The sequence below is a fragment of the Limanda limanda genome, chromosome 13, assembly GCF_963576545.1.
Source record: "Limanda limanda chromosome 13, fLimLim1.1, whole genome shotgun sequence".
NCBI classification, from domain to species: domain Eukaryota; kingdom Metazoa; phylum Chordata; class Actinopteri; order Pleuronectiformes; family Pleuronectidae; genus Limanda; species Limanda limanda.
Window position 1 is genome coordinate 12,906,511 of NC_083648.1, and position 24,571 is coordinate 12,931,081.

The 24,571-nt window shown below is 43.2% G+C and overlaps 2 protein-coding genes across 2 annotated transcripts in view; one reads left to right on the top strand and one right to left on the bottom strand.

Annotated features, from left to right (window-relative positions):
• Positions 1–20,209, top strand: part of clcn2a (chloride channel, voltage-sensitive 2a) — a 34,466-nt gene extending 14,257 nt beyond the window's left edge. Inside the window, exons 2-25 of the mRNA XM_061084305.1 lie at positions 130–301; positions 4,267–4,398; positions 5,166–5,294; positions 5,665–5,798; positions 6,149–6,238; positions 7,773–7,796; positions 8,957–9,035; positions 9,522–9,647; positions 10,795–10,879; positions 11,229–11,330; positions 11,540–11,624; positions 12,007–12,162; positions 12,245–12,314; positions 12,814–12,924; positions 13,295–13,508; positions 13,657–13,790; positions 13,992–14,215; positions 14,579–14,690; positions 14,774–14,820; positions 15,884–15,946; positions 16,427–16,465; positions 16,560–16,664; positions 16,938–17,024; positions 17,138–20,209. Of these exons, the coding sequence (XP_060940288.1) occupies positions 130–301; positions 4,267–4,398; positions 5,166–5,294; positions 5,665–5,798; positions 6,149–6,238; positions 7,773–7,796; positions 8,957–9,035; positions 9,522–9,647; positions 10,795–10,879; positions 11,229–11,330; positions 11,540–11,624; positions 12,007–12,162; positions 12,245–12,314; positions 12,814–12,924; positions 13,295–13,508; positions 13,657–13,790; positions 13,992–14,215; positions 14,579–14,690; positions 14,774–14,820; positions 15,884–15,946; positions 16,427–16,465; positions 16,560–16,664; positions 16,938–17,024; positions 17,138–17,647 (3,030 nt within the window). The 3' untranslated portion in view covers positions 17,648–20,209. The remainder of the gene's footprint in view (positions 1–129; positions 302–4,266; positions 4,399–5,165; positions 5,295–5,664; positions 5,799–6,148; positions 6,239–7,772; positions 7,797–8,956; positions 9,036–9,521; positions 9,648–10,794; positions 10,880–11,228; positions 11,331–11,539; positions 11,625–12,006; positions 12,163–12,244; positions 12,315–12,813; positions 12,925–13,294; positions 13,509–13,656; positions 13,791–13,991; positions 14,216–14,578; positions 14,691–14,773; positions 14,821–15,883; positions 15,947–16,426; positions 16,466–16,559; positions 16,665–16,937; positions 17,025–17,137) is intronic.
• A 552-nt stretch (positions 20,210–20,761) lies between these two features.
• fam131aa (family with sequence similarity 131 member Aa) lies at positions 20,762–24,474 on the bottom strand. Its single transcript, XM_061084304.1, has 5 exons — positions 24,421–24,474; positions 23,511–23,622; positions 23,233–23,415; positions 21,432–21,569; positions 20,762–21,276 (listed from the first exon to the last, which is right to left on the bottom strand). Exons 1-5 carry the CDS (start codon positions 24,472–24,474, stop codon positions 20,762–20,764), a joined length of 1,002 nt encoding a protein of 333 aa, XP_060940287.1.
• Between the last annotated feature and the right edge of the window lie 97 nt (positions 24,475–24,571).

Here is a 24,571-nt window from a genome sequence, read left to right on the forward strand (position 1 = left end):
TGTTTACAGAAGGTGACTGTCCTTACCTTGACCCAACACAAACCTGCTGCATTATCTCTTCTGCTGTCTCCCACTCGCTGTACCTGTATTTCTACCTCATTTCTTTAATTGTGCTTTTCTTTTACACAGATGTATGGGCGGTACACCCAGGAGCTGGGTGTGTATGCCAAGGAGGAAGCGGCCCGCCTGCGGGATGGAGGAGGAGTGCGGGATGGAAAAGGCCTGCGGAGGAACACCAGTGTTCGCAGTCGTGCTGCAGATCTGCTGGATTATGAGAAAGACCCCTGTGCTAAGTGCAAGTGTAAGTGATGCTCATGTAACAACCCCACATCTCTAGAGTGCACTTGCAGGGTGCAGGTAGTGTAGTGCACAGACGTGTCCTGAGGGTGAGACCAAAGCTGTGTTTAATGCATGTAAACAAATCTGGTGTGTGTGTGTAGCCCTGTAGCAGCAGACTGCAGCGCTACAGCAAGTGTTCAAGTTGTGTAAACACTGTCTCTCTGAAGTACAGCAGACACACGGGAGCAGGAGGGGATGTGAACAGGATTAAATGTGACTGATGTGAGCAATGACCTCCAGCCAACAGGGCTGTCTCAATGTCAGACAAAGACAGCCCCCTCTGCTGGCTGCCAATAGCTCATTGAATGCATGCCTGTGTGTGTGTGTGCAGAGATGTTTGCCTGGCTCTGAGTGTTTTTTTTATTTGTGTGAGCAGAACTCTGATCTGAACCATCAGATAATTTTATGTCTAGTCTTCCCAGATGACGACTGCAGATAAGGGAGTGGCACCGGAACAGAGTTCCACTTGAGACTGATGTACTCGATATTAATGGAGTGAAGAACTGTGACTGTGCGTGTGTGTGCACATCCAGCATTACTTTATTTTTATTCACACTTTGACCTTCATAACCTTCATTAATGCACGTTATAGAAACAACAACAATTCACAGTGAGCTCTGTGGATGAGTTATAATAATGGTAAAAATAGACATTGTTTTGAATATTTTTTCAATGTCAATTTTCAATGCTGTTAGTTACGCATATTAAATCCCCCTCACTTCCACTGAATTGATGTGGAAGAAACGTATTCATGGAAATGAAAACCTGATTAATTAAACCCAAATTACTGAGTACTAGAGCAGAATAAGCTGAATTTGTTAGCTTAACGAAAGTACCTAAACAAATTATTTTCTTTCTTTCAGATTTGAGATGATACATCTAACAAAAAAAGAAAAAACATGAATTATTATTATGTATTATTATGTTTTTTAGGCTTCTCCTCCATCAAAGTAATCCAGTGATGGTTGTCAGTAGTAAGTAATTCAGCATACTGCTAAAGGTGTTCAGTATAAACAAATTTAGGCTCAAGACTCGAGGTTGGCCTTTTGTCCACTGCAATCAAGTAACCATATTTTGAGGAGTGGGTAGTGGGGCCTGGTTGAGAGCTGGAGGACACTGCACACCCACCTCCACCTGCTGTCTGCACCTGTGGGATGGGACAGTATCCAAGCCCCAATGCATATGGTGCCACATCTGTCTGACTCTAAATTGGCCCGTCATTTACTAAATTAAAATCATGCTGTAATGATGAAGACTTGAAAAGAAGTATAGGGTCATTTTCTCCTATAGAAATGCATTTCTTTTGCAATCAGTGGAGTCACCCTCTGGACTTTCAAGAGAATACAGGTTTCAGGCACTTTTGCATGGGCTTCACTTTCTGGACCCAGAGTCTACATCCATTTCTATATATAGTCTATGGTTACAGCGCACAGTGTATCTCACTGAATCAGCACAAAATGATACTTCCTTTTTACATCTCCTAAATTCTAGGAATTTAAGTAGAAGTATTCTTGATTCCTTCTTAGGGGCGAAACAAAAACCCCCGGTAATGGACTACGTTATTAATTAATTAATTTATTGACAAAGTAACCCACAGCAGGATAAATTCTTAGTTGCAACATCAGATTTGGTTGAACTGAGTGCTTAAAGTGTAACTTCATCCCCAAGGTTTGGCTGACGTGCCCACTCACGAGCAGCTGATGGTGGCAGGGGGCTGCCCACCTTTGGGTTTGAGTGTTTACCTTTTTCAAATGTATAAAAATTATGTCATGATATAGAGAGAGAGGGAAAGTTAGAAATTTAGTTTAGAGCCTAAGTGTGCAGCATCTCTTTAAATACAGAAATCAATACATTAAGCACTTCTGAGAAAGTGACAAAGGGATAAGGGAGAGACGGAGTGTTTGTTTTTCCCACAAGCGAGTAAGTGTGGCTGTTTCCCAGGCTCCGTCTCTGCCTCCTTGCCCTTGTTAGTGGTGATCTGATTAAAGCTCGATAGCACCACAGGTGAACGCTTCACTACATCAGGTCAGCCTCGCTCGCTGGCGGGCTGTAATGGCAGCCATTTAAAACAATCACTCTCAGATCAGGAGCCAGCCAGAGTGATGTGTGTGCTGTCTGCCTGCTGTGTGTGCGCTCGTAGATCAAGTGGTGTTTATATTTTTAGACCGGTCTTCAGATAGACGCTCAGGCCGGACAGTTTGTGCTTTCCGCTGTTTGTGTTAGGTAATGTGTGAGGAGCGTACCTTTTATATTTTTTGTGGGAGTTTTAGTGTTTTCCTCTTGTGTATCAGTGTGTGGGAACAGCATCTCTGTGGGTGATGGACTACGAGTATGTGCCTCAGTTCATATCAGCAATTGAAGCTTCAGTGTTCAAACCGGTTCAAACACGGCAGCCTACACATGCAGCTAAAGGCTCTGCTGCCGGTCGTGACTGAGATCTGCAAACTTAAAAACTGCCGCTGCCTCACTTGTGCTTGTTTTGGCTCATGAAGAGAGTCTCTCTGCGTCGCTCACAGCTGACGTGACACCAGTCCCTCGCACCATCACATGTTATGTTTGTCAGGTGATGCATTGCAATGCAGGGCGAGCAGCGGTGGAGAGAATGTCTGGCAATGAGTGTGATTTCATTATGGGATCATCTGCGAAAAGCCGCTGAGCCTGCGGATGTGAGCTCGAGCCAAGATGCACACGGAAGTATGCAAGGTGCCAGATAAGGTGTGTGTGTTGTGTAGTGTGTGTGTGTGTGTGTGTATGAGTGTGAGAGAGAGTTTTCTCAGCCTCTCTCACATGGAAATGTCCAGTGAACTTAAAAATAAACATTAAAGGCTTTTGGTGTAATTTGAACAGATAGATAACTTTTTTTTAAACTGTGTCCACTGTGTGAGTGGTTTGTCAGCATGTGCGTGTTCTCTGGTGGCACCTTGCCATCCAGCAGGTGGCCCGGCAGTTCTGCCCCAGCTCCCTCTTGAGACCCAGCGTTCCCCCGGAACCTTGATCCTGCAGAAAAGCTGTATTATCTGTTCTTGGCTTTGGCCACCCCAGTAAATCTCGCGGTCAAACTCACAGTACTTGTAGAAAATGGAATTTGTTTACAGAGATAAAATGTTATACAATATTTATCCTTCAGGCAGCAGAGTCCGCCTGATTCGTCGTCCTCTGTCTCTCTATTTTCCTGCCCCCTTACCCAGTTGACAGTTTTCTCTATGACGAACACAAATTAGTTCCAAGCAGGAAGAGTTTTTTTATGAAATATGGATCTGGCAAATGTGTTAGTAGCTCATTTTTTTGCTTCTCTGGGGACGGACACATCTATGACTGCTCTGGATATTGAAGTGAATTCCAGGCAGTTTGGCAGTGTCCGCAGACAGGAGGGAAGAAATGAGTCCAGTGATGCTTCTTTTAGCTGACCCAACTCAGAGTTATGGATTGTAATGTAAGAGTATCATTTATAACTGTGACCCAGCTATGTTTTGTCTCCATATTCTCATATTTGAGGTGGATGAAGATAAAGTGATGCTCCCCGCATCATATTCTGCACATAATACCCTTCTCTGGCCTCCTTGTGTATTTACCCGGAGCTTATTCACAACTGGTATATTAAAGTAACAGCCATTCAGTATTGTGAATATGTATTTATACGAAAAAACATTTAATTTAAATCAAATATATTTCCTCTATACTGTCATATTGCTCAACCCACCCCTCTTGTCTCTCTACATTGTATTATATGTACCACATGTGTTCTCAGGTTGTGTTTTTGTTGCTAATGTGTGTGAAGTATACCTCCCTGGTCTAAATCCTTATGTTCCTCTTTGACACTGCTCATTCTCCAACAGTTATCTGCCGGCCCATCCCATGTTGAAGTTTAATTTCGGAGAGTTTTCTAAGCTTTCCTTATGTTCCTCTTTCTTGTCTCCGTTCCCTCAGTGTGTGCGTCTCGCTGCCAGAAGTTCCTGATCTCACGGGTGGGGGAGGACTGGATCTTCCTCATTCTGCTGGGGCTGCTCATGGCTCTGGTCAGCTGGGTCATGGACTACGCCATCGCCTTCTGCCAAGAAGGTAGGAGAGAGACAGAATGAGGGAGAGATAGCGAGAGCGAGCGAAGGAGGCATTAGTGAGACAGATGGTCTGAGTTAGGGTTGTTCTCACAGATGCAATAGAGTTAATAGAGAGAAAGAACCAAGTATTTATCCATGAGAGGCCATGTTTTAAAATGAACATCTAAGAGGCACTGACATGCATCGTATGACTGGCGTACTGCATCTGACCTATATAGATCTTGAACAATAATGAAATTAATAAATTCAAAAACCATATCAATAAATACAGTTTTTACACTTTTGGTTTTAAAAGTTAATTTTACTAAAATTGCCCATTTCTACAAATACAGACTCATCTCAGCTTTCTTTCTGAAACAGTAACAGTGACCTGCAGCATCTGAGTGGCAAGTACGGACGTCACTTGCACTGATGAATCCCAACCACCGCTGCTACAGAGAATAAGAATAAGCTGGTCCCCTGCTTATTCTAATTTTATTAATATTGAATGTTTCCCGTGTCCAAATCTTAACTATACACATGCCAAGTGTGAAGCATATAAAATGAACGGTACACAAAGTATGTGAGCCACATACAGATAGGCAGAAATTCCTGGAATTGACCAAATACTGAATCGGGATAGAAGTAAGAAGAAGTGATGGGGAAGAAAATCACGTGAATCTGTCCACGACTTATTAATGACGACAAATGTGGGAATTAGTCATTGAATTGTTCAGTTTTCTGCTGCATTGTCCTGTGATGAAGTGACGTTTGTTTGTGTATGTGCAGCACAGAAATGGATGTATGGTGGACTGGACAGCAACATGCTTCTGCAATACATCGCCTGGGTCTCCTACCCTGTAGTGCTCATCACCTTCTCAGCTGGGTTCACACAGATCCTGGCGCCTCAGGCTGTGGGTAAGACACACACAAACAGACACAACCTATGCACAAACGTATGTATTCACATCTTTGATTCGTGGTCACATAATCCATATTTGAATAATGTAATTGGTCCTACAATGCACCATAAGGCTCCCAAGGACATGTGCTGTACATTTGTTCGGGGTCACGTATGCAGCAAATCCATAAAATATACCTCTGATGAGATGTGCATACAGAAACCTGCATGAATATCAATCAGCTATTCCCCCGCACACCCCCCCTCCCTCCTGCTCTTCATTTATTCTACTCATCCCTCTCTCTCTGAAATTGCTCTCTTTCAACTCCTCTTTTCTCCCCGCTCCATCATCGCGCCTGGCATCTCCTTTGTTTCTTCCTCTCGCAGGTTCAGGCATTCCTGAGATGAAGACGATACTGAGGGGGGTGGTCCTGAAGGAGTATCTGACCTTTAAGACGTTTGTGGCCAAAGTCATCGGCCTGACCTGCGCCCTGGGCAGCGGGATGCCACTGGGGAAGGAGGTAGACGGTTTTAGCTTTTGTCTTTAACCTCCTCCGATATCTCCACAGTCCTCTTGGCTGCACAAATTACACGAGACAGATAACTTGACAGTTTTGGTGGTTTCCCATCAGGAGGTAATAAAAGTCTTCTTGCATCGTTAAAGTCGTGGCGGCAAAAAAAGGAAGTGATTTACTGCTTGCATTTCCCATTTGAGAGCATAGTCAATTCGTTGGGACTGACTGAGCAGTGTTTAATCATGCAAAGGTTTGGAATAACGCTGCTGAACTTGAGTTTCACTTAGCGCTCAAATGTGCCTTGAGTCATATCCTGTCTGCTAACAACCCGATCTCTCTCCCCTCTTCCCTCTTAGGGACCCTTCGTCCACGTCGCCAGCCTGTGCGCAGCTCTCCTCAGCAAATTCATGGCCGCCCTTTTCGGAGGGATTTACATGTTTAAAATGGTAACCACCTTTAATGGACTTTCAAACACACATCCAACTTGTTTGAGTTACTGAGCTTCACTGATGCAACTTAGTGTTCTCTCTCAGATAAATGATGAAATCAATAATCTTTCTTTTTTAATGTAAACCGCATTGATTTTTACTATGAATATTATGGCTCATTTACTTGTGCATTATAATCAAAGTCAATGGTGATTAAGTCCTTATTGTTAATGGCATTAATTATTTGAACTTGTTTTTAAGTTTGGGATTTTATCATACCTCACATCAATGTCCGAGGTTGTTTCTGGTTGTTTTCAGGACCAGTGCTCACTTCTCTCAAACAGCCTCAGCTCATCAGTGCAGCCGCAGTCTGATGTGTTGGTCACTGACCTGCTCCACTGATCCAGCTGATGGTTAAGGACCACTTCATTAGCCATCAACTTGACCCTTCTATTGCTCAGCGCTACTTTGATCATCAGGACAAATGATGGCTTCCAAAAACACAATTGTTTTTATTAATGAATTAGAGGAAATCTTAGTGTTGATTTATGTTGATGAGAATATTTCTAAGATCTAAGTCAGGGCTGTTTCCTAGTTTTAACCCTAGAATGATGGAGAGCACGTACTGTACCTCCACCAAGTAGGGCTAGGCCACGTTATGTTATCTCAGCATATTGTTAGTTACCTGTTTCTAGTCCTATTAATTACCATACAATGACAAAAAGGAAAAAGTCCACAACCCTGTGAAAACACAACAATCTGCTAGATCTGGACTTTTATTTGGTTCTGCACCAAATAACATAAAACGTATAGATATCAGTACCCTAAATATGATCATCAAGATTTCTTTCAAATTCAAGAAAGATTTTCTTCTATTTTTATCATCAGGATCAGAAAGGTCTTGATTATCATTCTACTCGGGTACAATGAGATCGTAGGTAGATAAAGGTAGATATGTAAAAGTGTGAAATATAAGCACGTACATGAATACGGTAAAAGCAGCATAAAAACAGTCGTATGCTTGCATTTTAGTCCTCATACGTATGCAAGAAAGACAACGAAAGAACATAGCTGGACTATGAAGAATCTCTGACATTCCTTGGACTCTCCAGGACACACTCTCTCCTCCACTCATGTGAAACCCTCACCCCGGCCTCCTGTCTCTTCCCGCGCTGGACTACGTGCTGTAGGTCTGTCGGTTCTCCTCCACGGCGCCACCAGCTATAACGGAGGCAAACAAACTTCAGAGACTTGGAGCAGGAAAAACAAACGTCAGCACACATAGAAAGACTCTTAATCGTCCAGGGGTCGACGACAGCCACTAAATACAATCAGTCAGGGAACATGTTCATTCTGTGCACTGTGGAATTAGGACTGTGTTTGCCGAAGCTCATTCGGTGCTTGTTTGATTTTGTGCAGTTTGAATAATGAGCTGGATGGCTTCCAGGAGGAGGATGAATGGGGAAAAAAAAACAAGGTAACCTCTCCACTCGCACAGATGGCACTCACACATATCTCTCTCTTTTTTTGTGTTTCAATTTGACTGCTAAAGGATGAGCCCTTTGAGGGAAGCAAGGTACGACTGCATGAATCAGATAGTTTCTTTATTGCCAATTCCATCAGCATTAATAATCCACGCTGCCCATTTCAGTTCAGCTGAGAGAAAGCGATGCCTTTCCATTTGTCCGCGCTGTGTTTGATTCTGTTCAGTGAACCGTCGCAGCGAGGCATCGATCTGTGTTGCCTTCGCTTCAGTGCAAACATCTCATTCCATGATTTCAATACTCAATCTGTGTTTTCAATCACGGCCTCTCATATTACACTGTTCAACCGTTCACATGTGTGACCTCATCGAAGGTGAAAAGATCTGTGACTTTGACTGTTGTGTGTCTGTGGCATTTGCACATGCATACCTGTCGGAATACATTTTTGTGTGTGTGTGCACATGTACTTTCTGAGGACCATTTTGAGCCTAGCCTTTACAGAGTGAGGACATTAGCCTGACCTCATGTTTTCAAAGGGGGCTGGTTGCGGGTTTGAATTAGGTTTAGATTAGTTTAAGGGTTAGAACGCAGCACCTTATCACAGAGCTGTGGGGGGCACAGGCACATGAGGACCGTAAGGGCTAAAAGACATTAAAAAAGCCCCTCATTAAAACCAGAATTAATTACTTAAAATCCCACCGTTAGAAGAATAAATAAACAAGTTAATAATGTTATTAAATAAGGGACTACTTAAAAGACCACAGGCACAGGGGCCGACAGAGTTTGGCTTCTTAAGCAAAACTCTCCCGACCCCTTGGCCTCTTCCCAGCCTGTTAAATTAAGAAAAATGTTGTATATTAACATGACGATAAATAACAGCAAACATTTATGAAATTCAAAGAAGTATAGTTAGTTTTGACATAACTACTGTATAAATATGAAAATAAGTTATATTGTGTAAAAACACATGAAGATTCAAACACTGGGGTTATTGAAATATCAAAGTGGTGTATTTACATACATGTTTTGGTGTATGCATTTGTGGGCTAATCAATTTTCAACATTGACAAATCATTTACAATTTATAACATTATCAGGACATGGTCTAGGTTTAGACATTTAGTTGTGCTGGAGGAAGGGGCAGGGTGAGTGTCCTTACTTAGATAGAGAGCAAGAGTGTGTTCGTATGTGTGCGTTTGTTATGCACCGCTCTATTCTCTCTGTATGTGTGTGTCTGTCTGTGTTTGGACAGAACGAGTTGAGGAACACAGAGATGCTCTCGGCTGCCTGTGCAGTGGGGGTGGGCTGCTGCTTCGCTGCCCCTATTGGAGGTAAGACCACATGGCCACTGCCACTGATTGAAAAGTATCTAATTATGAGAGCTAATAAGATGAGGAGAATATTTACCCTACGAAAACCAGGGGGTGCCAGTCTTCATCAGTGCCTCAGTCTAAATCTGAATCAGAGCAACATACTGTGTGTCAACAACCATTGATCAGATTGATGTTTCATTGAACATGAATATTGAGGTCAAAGGAGGATTCCCATAGCTTTAGAGGATCATAGATTTCAACTAAGTCCACATCAAGGTGTCTTGAATATAATCAATGTTTTTATAATGAGAATGAATCAAATGACAGGGTGAAAATAATGGGACAATGTGAAACGGGTCCCTCTGGTAGTGGTGTTCAGAGGTTTTATATAGTTTTGAACCATTATGCTCTACAGTGATTTTTTTTTTTTAAGGACGTGTGATGTAATTGTTCTCTAGAAACAGTTCTCCTGTGGCATTGAACAGTTGTGTTTCTGGGTTGCAGGGGTGCTGTTCAGTATTGAGGTTACATCAACGTTTTTCGCCGTGAGGAACTACTGGAGGGGCTTCTTCGCTGCCACCTTCAGTGCCTTCATATTCAGAGTGCTGGCCGTGTGGAATCAGGAGGAAGGTAAAACACGGGACAATATTCAGCTGTGTTTATTCAACTTTATAATGACGCATTGTTGTGTTTGTGACTTTACCTGTGTCAGCGTGTGTGTTTTACTGCTTTGAGATCTCACATTTAGATCCAAAACGATTTAGGAAAATATTGCAAAAAGGAAAATCATATTTTTATCACACTTTATATCATCAATTCCTTAAATGGGACAAGAGTCAATATCGTTAATTCCCTTAACGTCACAGTATTCTATTCTATTATATGTAGCTTACATTTCATATTGCCACACAGTCTCCACAGAGACAGAACAATGGGCCTCATTCACCAATATCACCTTAGGTTCCTTCTTAAATCTCCTCCTTAAGATAGATAGATAGATAGATAGATTACTTTATTCATCCCTGAAGGGAAATTAAGTCGTCATAGCAGCCGGTATATTTGAATACAATAAAATACAATACAATAGAATAAAATAAAAAATATTGAGGTAGAAAGAATAAAAACAGAAACACAAGATAAATAGGTAGATAAGGTGCAGTGGCAAGATGATGGTAATAGTACTGATGATATGATGGTAATGTTATTGTTAGACAGTATATAAAAATAGTACAGTATATATAGTATATAATATAACATAATATATATTTATATATGATAGTAGTTATACCAATATAATAGCAGTATATAGTAATAATGGCAGCAAGATAGACCTTAACAAGTTGTTCAACAGATTCATAACAGAATGGTCAATCGCACTTGTGTTCTTATATTGATAAATCCCATTGTCTTCGTAAATTGAAAGCACGTACAGTTATTCCTGATAAGCATAGGTAAAAGGACATTTCTTTCTTGAGATTAATTATAAGCTTTAAAGAACCACATACCAGAAAAATATGATAGAAGTTTTAATCCTATTATACAACAGTAAAATTCAAGAAAACACAATAGGTGATTATTTTGCACGAGCATGTCAGTTGTCAAATGTGAGTCCCCATGAGTGTGCTTAGATTCTGTTTTTACCTAATAACTAATCCCAGATAAGAAAACATTGGTGAAGGCAAGAAACTTCATACAAACTTTGGGTTAAGTTGGTTTTAAGAAAAATCATCCTCTTAAGAACAGTTGGTGATTGACGCCTAATCTTCCTTTTCCTCAGAGACCATCACTGCTCTCTTTAAGACCCGCTTCCGTCTGGACTTCCCGTTCGACCTTCAGGAGCTGCCAGCATTCGCCATCCTCGGGTGAGTGTGTTTTCATTGTCTGACACAACGTTAAACTGATCCAAGAGCAGTTTGGATGGAATCTGATCTCTCGTTCAGCCTCACCCTCACCTGTTCCTATTGAGAGGCTGAAGGGGGATTTTTATCCTATGATGTTTTTACTCTACTGATTAGAGGTGGAGCCTGTTTACAGATCACCATGCAGCATGTTTGATGTGTTTGATGCCAAAATGCTTAAATAGATTAAACAAACAAGTAAACATTGGTTGGCGTCCTGTCTCAGATGAGTCAAATCTGTATTTCAGCCCAGGATTCTCTGGGTCTGCTTCACGTTAAACAGACCAACAGGAGTGTCTTTGTCTGTCTGTAGGATTGCCTGTGGTTTTGGAGGTGCTCTGTTCGTCTACCTGAACCGGCTGATTGTAGAGTGCATGAGGAAACAGAAGACCATTAACAAGTTCTTGCTGAGGAAGTGAGTATCTGATCCCTCATGTTGTGATCCTTTACACTTCCCTACCACTTAGTTAACGTTTGACCTCTGCACAGTAAAGTCTTGGTTCAAACTCGTCCACATCACAGGGAGCTGTGTATAGCCTCTTCCTCCTCACCAACCAGAAGCACGCGCACACAGAGTGACAAGCGCACCCATTAATGACCCTGCAGTCCCTCTTTCCCTGTCAGGCGTCTGGTGTATCCCGCACTCGTCACCCTGCTCATCTCCACGCTCACGTTCCCTCCAGGCTTCGGGCAGTTCATGGCTGGACAGGTGAGAATATGCTTTCACACTCCTGAGAGCATGTCTCTATTGTTGCTAAATGATTGATGGTAACTTTAAAGGAAGGGAGTCAGTGTCAGGTTGTGGGTCAGTTTTTTATTCCTGCTCCTAAACCTGTCATGTGTTACGATGGGTTATTATAATTAAGACGATGTGCTCTGCAGAGTTTGTGCAGATCCTGGAGATTAATATATGTTTAAAACAAGTTAAAATAAATATTTAATTTTTGATAGTTTTAGCCATAGACTGTTTATGAAGACATCTCGACCTATTCCCACTATCCAGAAATTAAGCTAAAATATCCCGGATTCTAACGTGTGACGATGTAATAAACAAACATTCAGAAACATTATCCCTCATGTTGACCCGTCAGCTGACGCAGCACGAGTCTCTGGTGGCGCTGTTCGACAACCGCACGTGGTGCCGCCAGGGTGTGGCCGAAGAGTTCGACTACATCAGCCACCACCACGCCTGGAAACACCCGCAGGTCAACGTCTTCGTCACACTCATCCTCTTCATCATCATGAAGGTAGGCCGCCTGGCACATGCAGCTGTCGGATGATGACGATTTGAGGATTTCTCAAACAAACTTTCTTCTCTGCCCGTCTCAGTTCTGGATGTCAGCTGTGGCCACCACCATGCCTGTTCCATGTGGGGCCTTCATGCCAGTTTTTCTTATTGGTGATTACAATCTATGTTTCTATTGGTTTCCCCTGCGACGGATAGAACCCCTTAAATCTCACTCATACTTTTTTACTGTGCAATACTCATTCCTAAGGGTCAAATTCAATAGTAAATATTGTAGATCATTCTGCTCGCACTGTATGTATTCTGTTTAAACTATTCCTGTTCTATTTATCATGTTATTATTCCTTGTATTTATATTGTATGTTTACCTTTTATAACTTTTACTGGTGTCTAATTATTGGACCGTCCTGTCTGCTGTTGCAACACAGCAAATACCCCTGGACTAATAAAGGATTATCTTATCTGAAATAATAATAAACCAAATTTGACGTAGCACATTTCAATTATCAAATGAAAATGAAGTATCAAAGGCAAACAAAACATTAAAGCCGAAATATGACAATAAAATAAAAATAATTGAATAAAATTTAACATTTAGATATTCTCAGAGCCCTGATAAAGATTTCTTGCCGTGTCAATGTGTGACGGACAGGGGCAGCGTTTGGCAGACTGGTTGGAGAGATCATGGCAACCATGTTTCCTGATGGCATACATGCTGACGGCAGTGTGTATCCCATAGTTCCTGGCGGTTATGCTGTAGTTGGTGAGTTGCTCTAAGTCAGTTTTCTTTGCACACTGATCTTAAATCCACCATTTCGTACCTAATTTACCTTCATAACCAATGTTCCCACCACTTTTCACTCTTCCTCTCCACTGTGTGATTGAAATCGCTGTGGCCATTTTTATCACTTCATACCAGCTTATAGAATGTGACTGATGAAAATTGATTCCACTTTGATTGAACATTACATTTTTGACTGAAGTAAAACAGAAAATCGCTCAGAACCAAATTGCTGCGGCTGTGACTCACTGGCTGGTGTGAAAGGATGGAGTTATGTGCTATGAATGAGAATGACGTTCTGCAGAAGACAGGAAAAAATGATTTCTCTTCGATTCACTTCCCTCCTACACAGGTGCTGCAGCGCTGTCTGGAGCAGTCACCCACACTGTATCCACAGCGGTCATAGTGTTTGAGCTGACCGGTCAGATCTCCCACATCCTGCCTGTGATGATCGCCGTCATTCTGGCCAACGCCGTGGCCCAGTCGCTCCAACCCTCTCTGTACGACTCCATCATCCGCATCAAGAAACTTCCTTATCTGCCCGAGCTGGGCATGGGACATCACGAGTGAGTCAGTGTGTCCAGTGTGTGTCTTGCTTGAATGCTCAGGGCAGATATATTCTTTTCCGAGCGATTTGGTTTCCCTGTTTCTACCAATCTGGCCTTTCATTTTCTTTCCTCTCTTGTTTCCACTTCCCCTGAAACTATGTCTCAGGAAATATAATATCCGTGTGGAGGACATCATGGTCAGGGACGTGCGCTTCATCACTCTGCACTCCTGCTATCGGGACCTGCAGGAGATGATGCTGACAGGTCAACTCAAAACCCTGGCCCTGGTTGAAAGCAGAGGTAAGTGCATGAACAATATTTCAACAATGCAAAAATAAAGCCAGGTCAATGAAGAAATAGTTTTTCTGAGTTTGGTGTGGACGGAGGTGACACTGTCCCGCACAGAACCAGGAACCATATGCATATCACTACAGGGCGGAAATTTCAGTTTAACTTAACATGATTTATGTCACTCTCTCGCTTTCTTTCCTTCTCCTTCAGAATCCATGATCCTGCTGGGCTCCATAGAGCGACTACAGCTCCAGTCTCTGCTCTCGTTTCAGCTGGGACGCCAGCGGAGGCTGGAGTACCTCCACCAGCTGGCCCAGGACAACGGCACACAAGATCACCTGCCCAGCCTGACAACCGACAGCACCCCCAGCTCACCCTGCACCCACACCCACGCCAACTCGTCGGGCAGCACTCGCCAAGGGGTCCGCTTCCTGGTGAGCATCCAACAGGTGTGAGGCGTCCGGGGGCGCCAGGGCTGGGCTGTAGCGATAAGGTTGTAGCGGTAGAGAAAAAGTGGATGATCAGACACAGCATGTGTGAAGCATGTGGTAGTAGGTAAGGGCACAGATGGAGTTTTTGGACAGCTGTTGTGGTAAGTGTGCATAAACTGAATAAATGTCCCTCAGTTCTACTTGACATTAACACAAGTCTCCTGTGTCTCTGTCGTCTGTGCCCTTTCCTGTGCTGTCCTGTTTGTTTACGTGCATGTGCTCGTATGTGTCTCTTCCATGTTATCTGTATTCTTTCTGTGTTTGTGTGTGTGTGTGTCTTCTTCTGTTAATATATTTTCCATGTAGATCTCCACAGAGGAGTCTTCCTCCTTCAGCCCAGTGGCTTCCAATATTCAGCTTCCTCTGAAATCTGCCTTGAAAACTGTGTCTGCCATCAGTGACACAGAGACGCCAAATAGTACGTACTTGTTGAACTCTACACACAGTAGGACACATGGAGGAACAAACTTATTAAAGACTGATTGTTGTTTTCTCTCCCAGGTTCTCAGACGCTCTCCTGTGCGGACCAAGAGGTGGAGCTGCTGGAGGTGAGCACAAGAGCGAGAGGAAACTTAACAGGATATAAAAGATGCATGTGTGCAAGTGTGTCATGTATTGTATTCAAGGGTAAGTGCTGCGGCAGGATCCACCCACGGGCGGCTGGGTTTCCATATTGGGGTCTTAGCTTATTCCTATAAACCTTATATGAGTCATTGCCCCCTCACTGCAAAACACAATCACTGCCAGGCAAATGTTTTTGAACAGCTTATATTTTTGGTTATAACTGATGCACTGGTGCGTCAGACATTGTCAAGAAATGAATTTGAGTTTTGAGAGCAACGTAATGATGTGGTGCTCATGAGCCAAAAGATGAAGTATTCTTTTATATGTGACACCTTCACGATAGAATAACTTAAGACATTCCACATTCCTAATTTGAACGCAGGCGACAGGCTGATCTTCTGACATTCGCCCTCTAAAATTAGGCGGAACCCAAAATTATGACTTTACTCTCAGACGTGGCTGTAATACTTGTAGTGATCAGAGTTTACTATATAATTCTATATATTAGGTCCTATTTGTTTTTTTTTCTTTTTCTTTATAGTTATTGGCAATAAATGTAATGGTTAAACTGCAAAATGTCAAGCTGCTTTGACATAAGGGCTGGAATTCACAGAGTTTTGTCATAACAGGAAACGGAGAGGTGAAGCTAATAACAAGGGCTCAGTCCCAGCACTTATTGTGATGCAATGGAGATGTTTGAGTGTCTGTTTCTGCAGTGGCAGCTAAAACATGTTGTCAGACATTGTTGAATAGAATGAGCACATAGACGATATTTAAGGGAAAACATAGGGGTTAAAACTAAAAGAATCCTTCAAAATTTGATCTGTCAGCCAATGTTGCATCAGCATTTGGCTTCTTGTGCAGATTTCCTTTCACTTCATGTGTCGCTCTTGGCAACATTGTGCTCATGTCCCAGAGACCTCTCCCACTGGAAGCCCGACTGGGATCCAGTGTTGTGGTGGCAACAAGTTAAAGGTGTAAAACCGTCGGTTGTCACTGATGTTGTGTTAACGTGCTGTGTTGATTCCTTTTCTCCCTGACTGGAAGAGCCCGGTTGTGCCAGCTCCTCCTGAGAAGAGGAAGCCCAAACGAGTGAGGATCTCCATGGCGGTAAGATTGTCTGCCGTCTGGAAACTGTTGCTTGGTAACCATTTGCTTTGCGACGCACACACACAAAGATTGTTATATTGCTTTATTTTAGCGTTCTGCACATACAAACAAACAGATCTTCCCTTTAGACTAAATAAAGGTAGACGACATGACAGCTTCCCAAAAGTAAAGACGAAGTGTCTCAATCGCCATCTAGTGGCTGGCTGCAGTGTAGGCCATAAATCCTGCCTCCATGTTAGTGGATAGGACATGGACTGAACTAAAGAGTCACGTCAATTAATTTCAGTTAGATATTTGATACTATAAAAAATTGACAGTGGAGATTGGCTCACCATTGGTCGATCGTGCATGTTTCATGGGACCTCGATGCTGTGGCTCCATCCCCCGATCGCTGAGAGGAAGTGGAGAAGTGTCATCCATCTTTATAATCAGTCTGTGGTTGATATTGTAGTTATTGAACATAGTGGTATGTTCTTTTAGGACTCAACTGAAGTAGAAGATTGTATGACTCAAACAGAGGTGAGACTTAATACACACACATATGTATAAAAAATTTAGTTTTCAAACTAACAGTGTTGGAGTTTTCAGTGTCTCGTTGTCCTCCTGGTTTCAGATAGCAGAGTGGGAGGAGCAGCAGCTCGATGAACCGGTGGATTTCAATAACTGCAAGATTGATCCTGCTCCCTTCCAGCTGGTGGAGCAAACATCTCTGCACAAGGTAACATGAAATCAAAGAGCACTGAGAACACTGAATACTAAACTCTCAGAATGTTTAATAACAGAATAGTAAATCAATTGAATGAGACATGTGCCTGTATTGCTTCACTGTGGTTTCAGTGCTTTGACTAATGATGGGGTGAGGCTAAACCATATATCAATATATATATATTGCACATGGTTTCCCTTCACATTGACTCACATTAGCTGGAATTGGCTACAGCCTGTATTTGAGTCTGTAACCAGGTAACAACCCATCTCTCCTCCTCCACAGACTCACACCATCTTCTCTCTGCTGGGTCTGGATCACGCCTATGTGACCAGCATGGGACGTCTGGTGGGAGTGGTCTCTCTCAGAGAGGTGTGCATGTGTATTTCCTTCAGTTGTTCAGATCTTATTTTCTGTACCCGATGATTAAACCTTCTCCTCTCTCTCCCTCTTCCCTTTCTCTGCCACCGCCGTTGACGCTCCAGTTACGTAAGGCCATCGAGGGCTCAGTGACAGTGACTGGAGTGAAAGTGCGCCCTCCGCTGGCCAGTTTCCGTGACAGCGGGAACAGCACAAACGTATCGGAGGTAACTGAACTACACAAGCTGTGCCTCCGCCACAGGGGGCTCTCGTTGCCCCGGGAACCCAAACCCCCCGACGCTGTGGCCCAACCCGATCTCCAGTACAACGAGATCCCCGTCAACTGCTCAGACCAAACCAATTTGCAGTTTGAAACCAGTCCCGGCGACGTTACAAACCAGTCGTCAGAGTTGGTGCTCCAGGAGAGTCCCTCATTCACAGAGGACCAATCAGATTTCACGTTTGACTGCAGCCCCTCCCACACTGAGGAATCAGAGATTGCCTGTGACTATGACCCGCTCACCCACAGTCCTGAGCCGGAGGAAACAGAGCAACAACTTGACCCGCCATCTCTGGACCAATCAGAACTTGAGGGAGAGAGTAGCCCCGCCCACACGGAGGATCCGTCAAAATGATCTGATCCGTCCTGTCGTCTCATGAATGTTGACGTTTCTTATGTTTGTATAGATCACACTCACCGACAAGTCCAGCCTTGATACCTGGGATTCTAACGTTGTGGCGTGAGTGAGTGTTGTGTTTGTGCAGATGCCTGTTTTAAATGCTAAATCTGGTTTTAGTCTATATTTCTTTACCGTCTGCAAATCCTGAGAGAAGACCAAAATCAAAACTTTTGTAGGCCTGCACTGATTTTTTTTTTACATGACTTGGAACACGTTTGAAATTGAAACAATCAGACGATGTGGAGTCAGAGAGGAGTGATCCTACCAGACCTCTCTTGCCTTTACCCTCTCAGACCAAACTATAGACTGTAGATAAAGATGGACGATGTGACTGCTCCCCAAAAGTGAAACCAAATTATCTTCCTCACCCTTGGTGGCTGGCCATGTCCCATCCACTACTAGAATGGCCCTCAGCAGAGCGCATACATCCACTGAGGCCCGTCAATCACCTTAAAGTAAAGTGATAAACAAAAAACTTGCCCTATTGTCTGGATCCGCACCGAAATTTAACCAGTTCTGTCTTGGCTTGTGTCCCATCCCTCCACCAAGTTTCCTAGAAATCTGCTCTGTGAAACCTCCTTGGCATAGGCGAGAATTATAACCTATAAAGCAGCCAGGCACCAGGGGGCGATCAAGACACTTTGGCTTCACTTTTGAGGAGGAGCTGTCATGTCCCTTGTTATTCACAGTCTGTGATAGAGGATCATGTGGAAGGTGCAATGTTGTGTTTATGATTTGAATGTGTTTTTATTCATTTTTGGACAACAGAACTCTATGGTCCTGTGGAATAAACTATATAATATGAGTATTTATAGAAGTATAATTTATACGTTATTTACTACATAAACTATATTTGGTTACACAGAAAAATACTAGTTTGGTCTTTTTGTTGGAGTGACGACAATAAGAAATATGGAATATTCCCAGGTTTATCTTTTTACTCTTTTTGTGTGTGTGTATGTGTGTTTAAGTGTTTGTGTGAGAGAGAGGGAAAGAGAGAGAGACACCTTCCTTGCCATGCTCAAATCTGGTCCCGACTCATCATTGGAGTCTTAACAAACAAGGTCACATGACATAGGTCACATGCAAGTGGCGGAGAGCGGTAAACGGGAGCAACTACCTAGAGGAGAAAGCACAGAAGAAAAAAGACGTAGAAAACGATCTTAATGAGCACATGATGGTATGAATATATATACGTCTGCCTATTCACAGCACTGGACTGATACACCACAGGGTTATTGGCTAATAATGTTAATATATATACACAGGAATAATAATACTGTAAAAGCAACAGTTTCATCGCTAGTTAGTTTGCAACAATCTGCAGTTACAACGTCAGGGCATCTATAGCAGTTTGTTTTAATATCTAGTCGTTTTCAGACATGAACTCCGGAGAACATCAGCAAAACTGGGTCTGGACCTTCTCCACACATGGGCTCATTTGGACATTTCTCGGAGTTCCTAACTTAAGGGCTGGCCGGGGAAACTCCCAAGAAAATCTGTAGCCGCTCACTCTGACTCTGACATTCTCTCTCATACAGCCCCTCCGGAGAATGTCAGGAGGTTTTCCTGAGTTCAGTGCATGTCTGAAAGCTGCTTAAGATATCAGCCCCAAAAACCCACCATTGGCCAGGATCTGTTCACAAGACGACAAAGGCAGCTGCTTCCAAAGGTCCACCCAGCTTGGTTCAGGGCTCCGATTAAAGCTAAAGCACATTGTAATTACCATGAATATAATTTACTGCACATTAGGGGCTGGTTCGCTAAGGGCACATGTAGACCGCCAGTCAACCGAACAGCCCACACATGTAATCGCTACATGAATTTAACGTGTTTCTAGCATGATAAAGGAACCACTGTTGAGCTCCTTGTGACGGGAAGCTACTGGCTGTACAGAGCGCACACACACTAACACACAAACACACACACACTTATATGCACACATGTACTGTATGCGGCCTGTAGATATTTACCACCTTGATATGTTACACATATCTTTATGACAAATTAAGTTCCTTCTGGCCTCTGAAGCAGTGATGAGAAATGTAACTGCTGTACGAAGCACAAGTCCAAAAACTGTTGTGCGTGTGTGTGAGTCGGTGCCACGACCTTCAAATGGGTTTTGGCTTTACCCGATGATTTCGAGCCATATTTTAAATCTTACGTGGCGACATCCCGACTCGGGCTCATATTTTCTTTGTCTATGTTTGTGCAACGATTCTATTAATGTCTTAACTTTTTTTCGTTTGCATATGGAATGTGAAGTAGTGCTCGTCATATAAGACAACGTATAAGGAGTTCAATGTAGAGAGTGTATAAGCGCATTTGCAGCGTATCTAGTTAAGCAATAAGTCTGTAGTATCTCCCTTTATATGGCACTGGCCTGTATATGCTTTGTACATATGAAAATACACGGATGAGAGCTACATACACGCTCTGTACAGAGGAGAATTATGCATTTGAAATTCCAACAGCCATCGTTTCTTTTCAGAGAACATGAAATTGTTTTTTTGTACATGAGTCTGATTAAATTGAAAGAAAAAAAACTGCCTTTAAGAGATTAAATGTTTGTGGGAGAGGGGGGGAATAATTTTCTGTCAAAAAGAATTGTATTTATATTTATTTATTTATATATATATATGTATATGTGTGTACGCATGACAATCAGACATTCAGTATCAAACGTAGCCCGACCCACAGGACACAGCATGACCCAGAATAAAACAACACTACAAAATATCCATAGAAAATGCAATAGCAACACATGACTCTTCACAATAAAATGTACAAAACTCAGTTTGAACAACAGCTTTACATTCTGGTTGGACCTGTCTGATATACTTTGATGTTCACAGCAGCGATAAACGGTTGAGCGAGATCAGTACATGAGAGGCCCGGAGGCCAAGACAGAAGGCAGTGAGTGGAGGAGGGAGAGGAGGAGGAAGAGGAGGAAGAGGAGGTGGTGGGAGGTTTACAGAGAAAGCAGAATAGATTATGTCATATCCAGAATCAACACGGACTCAATGAGACATAAAGATGGACAACACATCACACATAATACTCTTTTTTCTACTCTACGTCATCCCTCTCCTCTTCCTCCTGATCGAACGAGGCCACCCCAGAGGAGGCCCGGTCCGAGAAGAAGCTCCTCGGGCTGCAGTGCCACACCGGCGCCTCGTGGAACACGCTGCCCTCCTCGTCCTCGTCCTCTTCGTCCTCCTCTCCAGGAGACTCCGAGTACGAGTTGGAGTAGCAGGAGTCGAACCTGCCACTCCGGCCCCGAGGCCTCCACTCCGGCTTGTGGTGGATGCAGACCTCACTGTGCTGCTCCTGCGAAGGAGCCAGCCGCTTCCCCTGACCGCCCGGCCGCTCCTCCTCTTCCTCCAGGAACGGAGTCATGCGGTCGCTGGGTAAAGTGGGTGAGCAGGTCTGGGATGCATGTGGGTCACTGTGAGACCCAGGCCGACCAGAGAGCAGGCTGCTGCTGCTGCTGGAGCCCAGGGGACTGTCGGAGGGCAGCGCCTCACTGCTGCCCCCCTCAGGCTGGTGTGGGGCTGTGGTAACAGGATTGGACGTGGTGGCGTCTGAGGGAGGAGCAAAGAGTCAGAACACCTGGGAGATGGATGGATGTTTGGGAGAAGGGGGGGGAAGAGGAGGCGTAGTGTTAGTGATGGCGCACAAAATGAAGACGATGAGTGAAATGAGACAAAATAAGCAAAACGTAGACGACGACGGATACCTGAGCTCTGGAAGAATAAGGTGTGAGTCGGCCCGCCGCTGGGGGAGTCTTCATCATTGGAGTCTTCCTCGTCGTCGGCGTCAATAGAGGCCCAAGCTCGCAGTTTGGCCTCAGCGATGGCAAACTGCTCCTCCACCCCTGAAGGAAACATGCGTCCAATTATTGCAGATGCTTCTACCAGATTTTTACATATCTCTATTTTATGCATTATAACTTCTCATGTGAACATCACAGAAACAGGGTTAATGGTTTGAAATGAAGAAGACCAATGTGCAATTAAATGTACAATTTTTTTAGTTAATCGCTGTTTGAATATATCAGGAGAATTTTCCAGCGGTTTTGCAAATACATTATATTTACATCAGACCTAGGGACGGGAATCGGCAGGGACCTCCCGATACGATACTATCACGATACTTAGGTGGCGATACGATATGTATTGCGATTTCTGTGGGTATTGCGATTCTGTAAGTATTGCGATTCGATATTACGATTTCCTGGGATTTCTTTTGGTTATTTTTTTTTTAAATACTGGACCATGGAAAAATTCTGAATCATACCTTCAAATACAACACAGTCAAATTCAATTAGAGCTTTACCAGTTTTATTTCAAATATTAACATTAACTTAACGACTGCCGTGCAGCCAATAAAGAAAATAAATGAGATGTGCCCTATTATTGTATAACCCCTGTCAACTGCACACAAACTGACAGATTAAGAAATGCATGCCACTTAGGCTACTTTTAAACAATAAATAAAAGGTAAATTAAATAGAATGAATAACAGTTTACTTAAAATATAAACTTTGAAATAAACAAAAAGTAGGCTATTGTTGTTTGCATGTAGGCAATGCAATGCTAGTGCTTGGGTATGTTTAGATTCTTGTGCAAAAACAAGAGCTGGTCAACATGCTCTGGGGTGATGTTGCTCCCCCCATATATCCCCCCGGTATAAACCAATAAATATATTTTTTTAAAATAATTTTTTTTTTTTTTTTTTTAAATCGATTTGGGAGGCAGCATGGCGATTTTAAATCGTCATTCACAAGAATCGCGATTTGTAACAGAATCGATATTTTCCCCCATCCCTAATCAGACGAGGCTGGACTTATTACTGCCAACTTGATTATATATATATATATAAATGTATGCATCATGACTTTGCCTCCTGTATCATATTCAATCATTTTACGAAACAAACTATATAAAGTAAAGGTTAAAAAAAAAGCCTATTATTTTAATTTAAAAAAATGTTTTGCTTCAAAAGTGACTCAAACCGAGCGAAAACAGAAAAAAGAAAAGAAAACGTGTCTTCATTTCTGAGTCGATGAGGGTTTGAGAATAAAAAGATACAGACGTCATAATGTTCTCTGTTCCCCCCCCCCACACACACACTCTCCCTCTCTCTCTCTTGATCAAACCACGCCGATGTCACTGGCGCCAGAGACGATGAGTCACAGCAGAACAACAGGAGCTGCAACCATTGGTGGGCAGTGAAGTGTTTTGGGAGATTGTCTAATAGGCCACCATCTGCTGCCAAGACCAGCCGTCACCCAGGAGACGGCGCAGTGGGGGGGGGCGGGGCGTTGACAGACAGGAGTTTCAGAGGATTAGTCGTGTGGCAGAAGGTGGGAGCTGAAGACCGTGCTGGGGCTAAACCAAGCTGAGTGGGACACACATGCCCATACATGTACGTCCTGCACAGACCCCAGCTGGAGATGCACTTGTATCTCGCCACATGAAGAGAACGAGGAACAGATCCTTGGCTGAGGGTCGGTAAAGGTCACTTGGGGTAAATACCTGCAGCAAACCGGGCCTCCTTCTCTCCTTCAGTCAGATGGCAGTAGGAGCTGAACTGGGAGTGGGCGGCCGGCGGGGGGTCTGTGGGTTTGGGCCAACCTTTCCACTCTATGAGGTGGGCAACCCGGCCCTGAGCCAGGGAGGTGGGCTTCGTCACATGGTCCCTCACTGCCTGCGAGATGCCTGGAGGCGACACAGAGACACACAGGTGGACGACCGAAGTTGGAAAGTCAAAAGAATTTCAGACATTTGTGTTTAAAAAAAAAAAAGGTTGTCACCATTTAAGGAGGATCTGGCGAGAGCTGCGAACTCATGGATGCCGACACTTTTCCGAGAGTCTGCTGGAGATTTTCCGGACTTTGGGATCATTTCACTCTCCTCAATTTTCACCTGCAAGAAAGAATTGATTTTAGGCGTTTGCAGCCAGTGCATGAAAGTAGTGAGGCTTTGTTTAATGTCTGTTTGTGATTGTGTCAGTTCTAAAGCTACCCAGTCATTTTAGTTTGGGCAATATTTACTTTGTCCCCTTTTTTTGTGACAAAAATTCTAATTGCCTTTCCGTCTAAATAAAAATCTGAAACTCATATACAGGTAAACTGTATCTACCTTCTAACTCCAACAGCGCCTGTCCGTATGTGGAACATGTGTCTCTCTACCCATGGAACCATTATCGCCACCAGGCCACTTTCATAATTTGTTTTCTTTTTTATTTCACCATATCATACTGACACAGACATTCAAGCAGCTGCTGATCTTCAATTCCTCTTTACTAATCAAAGGCTTCTTTTTTTTGGTTGCTGCCATGCTTTATAGAGCTTTTATTTTGAAAGGTTTTGAACTTGGGTCTGAGAATGTGTGCTTGCTTCGCAGACATCTGAAATAGCCAAGAAATAATGAATAAAAAATAACACCAGCTCAAGTTAATAATTTAAACTCACATAGAAGCCGAACAAATGAACAGTAATTAAGAAAAAAAATCTGTTTCATTGCAGATAAACCCAGTAGGATGAACACAAAGTTTTCTAACTCCACTCTGCACCATTGACTGTTTAAAGCTCTGCACACTTACAAAACAAAAAGTGACCATCTGCGGCATAGAACTGATTGAGGAGGGTTAGTCATCAATGACGGGGAATCATTCTGAAGTAGCTCCAGAGAACAGATCGTTCCAAACAGACTCTGTCCTACCTCGTCCTCCCTCTGTCTCTCCCTTCTTTCTCTACTCCTGGACCTCAGCCTCATCGTAGACGACGCAGGACGGCTGCACCAACACAACTGACAGTCCTGGCTTCGGTTTACCGGTTTAAACCACCGGGCATTCAAGCAAACAGCTATGCCC

Bases quoted from the DNA above. Each gene is read 5' to 3' on its own strand.
- fam131aa (XM_061084304.1), bottom strand. From the start codon at position 24,474: ATGAGGCTGAGGTCCAGGAGTAGAGAAAGAAGGGAGAGACAGAGGGAG. The intron at 23,416-23,510 runs GTGACAACCTTT...TGTCGCCTCCAG, and splicing joins CGCCAGATCCTCCTTAAATG to GCATCTCGCAGGCAGTGAGG. The intron at 21,277-21,431 runs GTATCCGTCGTC...CTCCTCCCTCAG, and splicing joins CTTATTCTTCCAGAGCTCAG to ACGCCACCACGTCCAATCCT.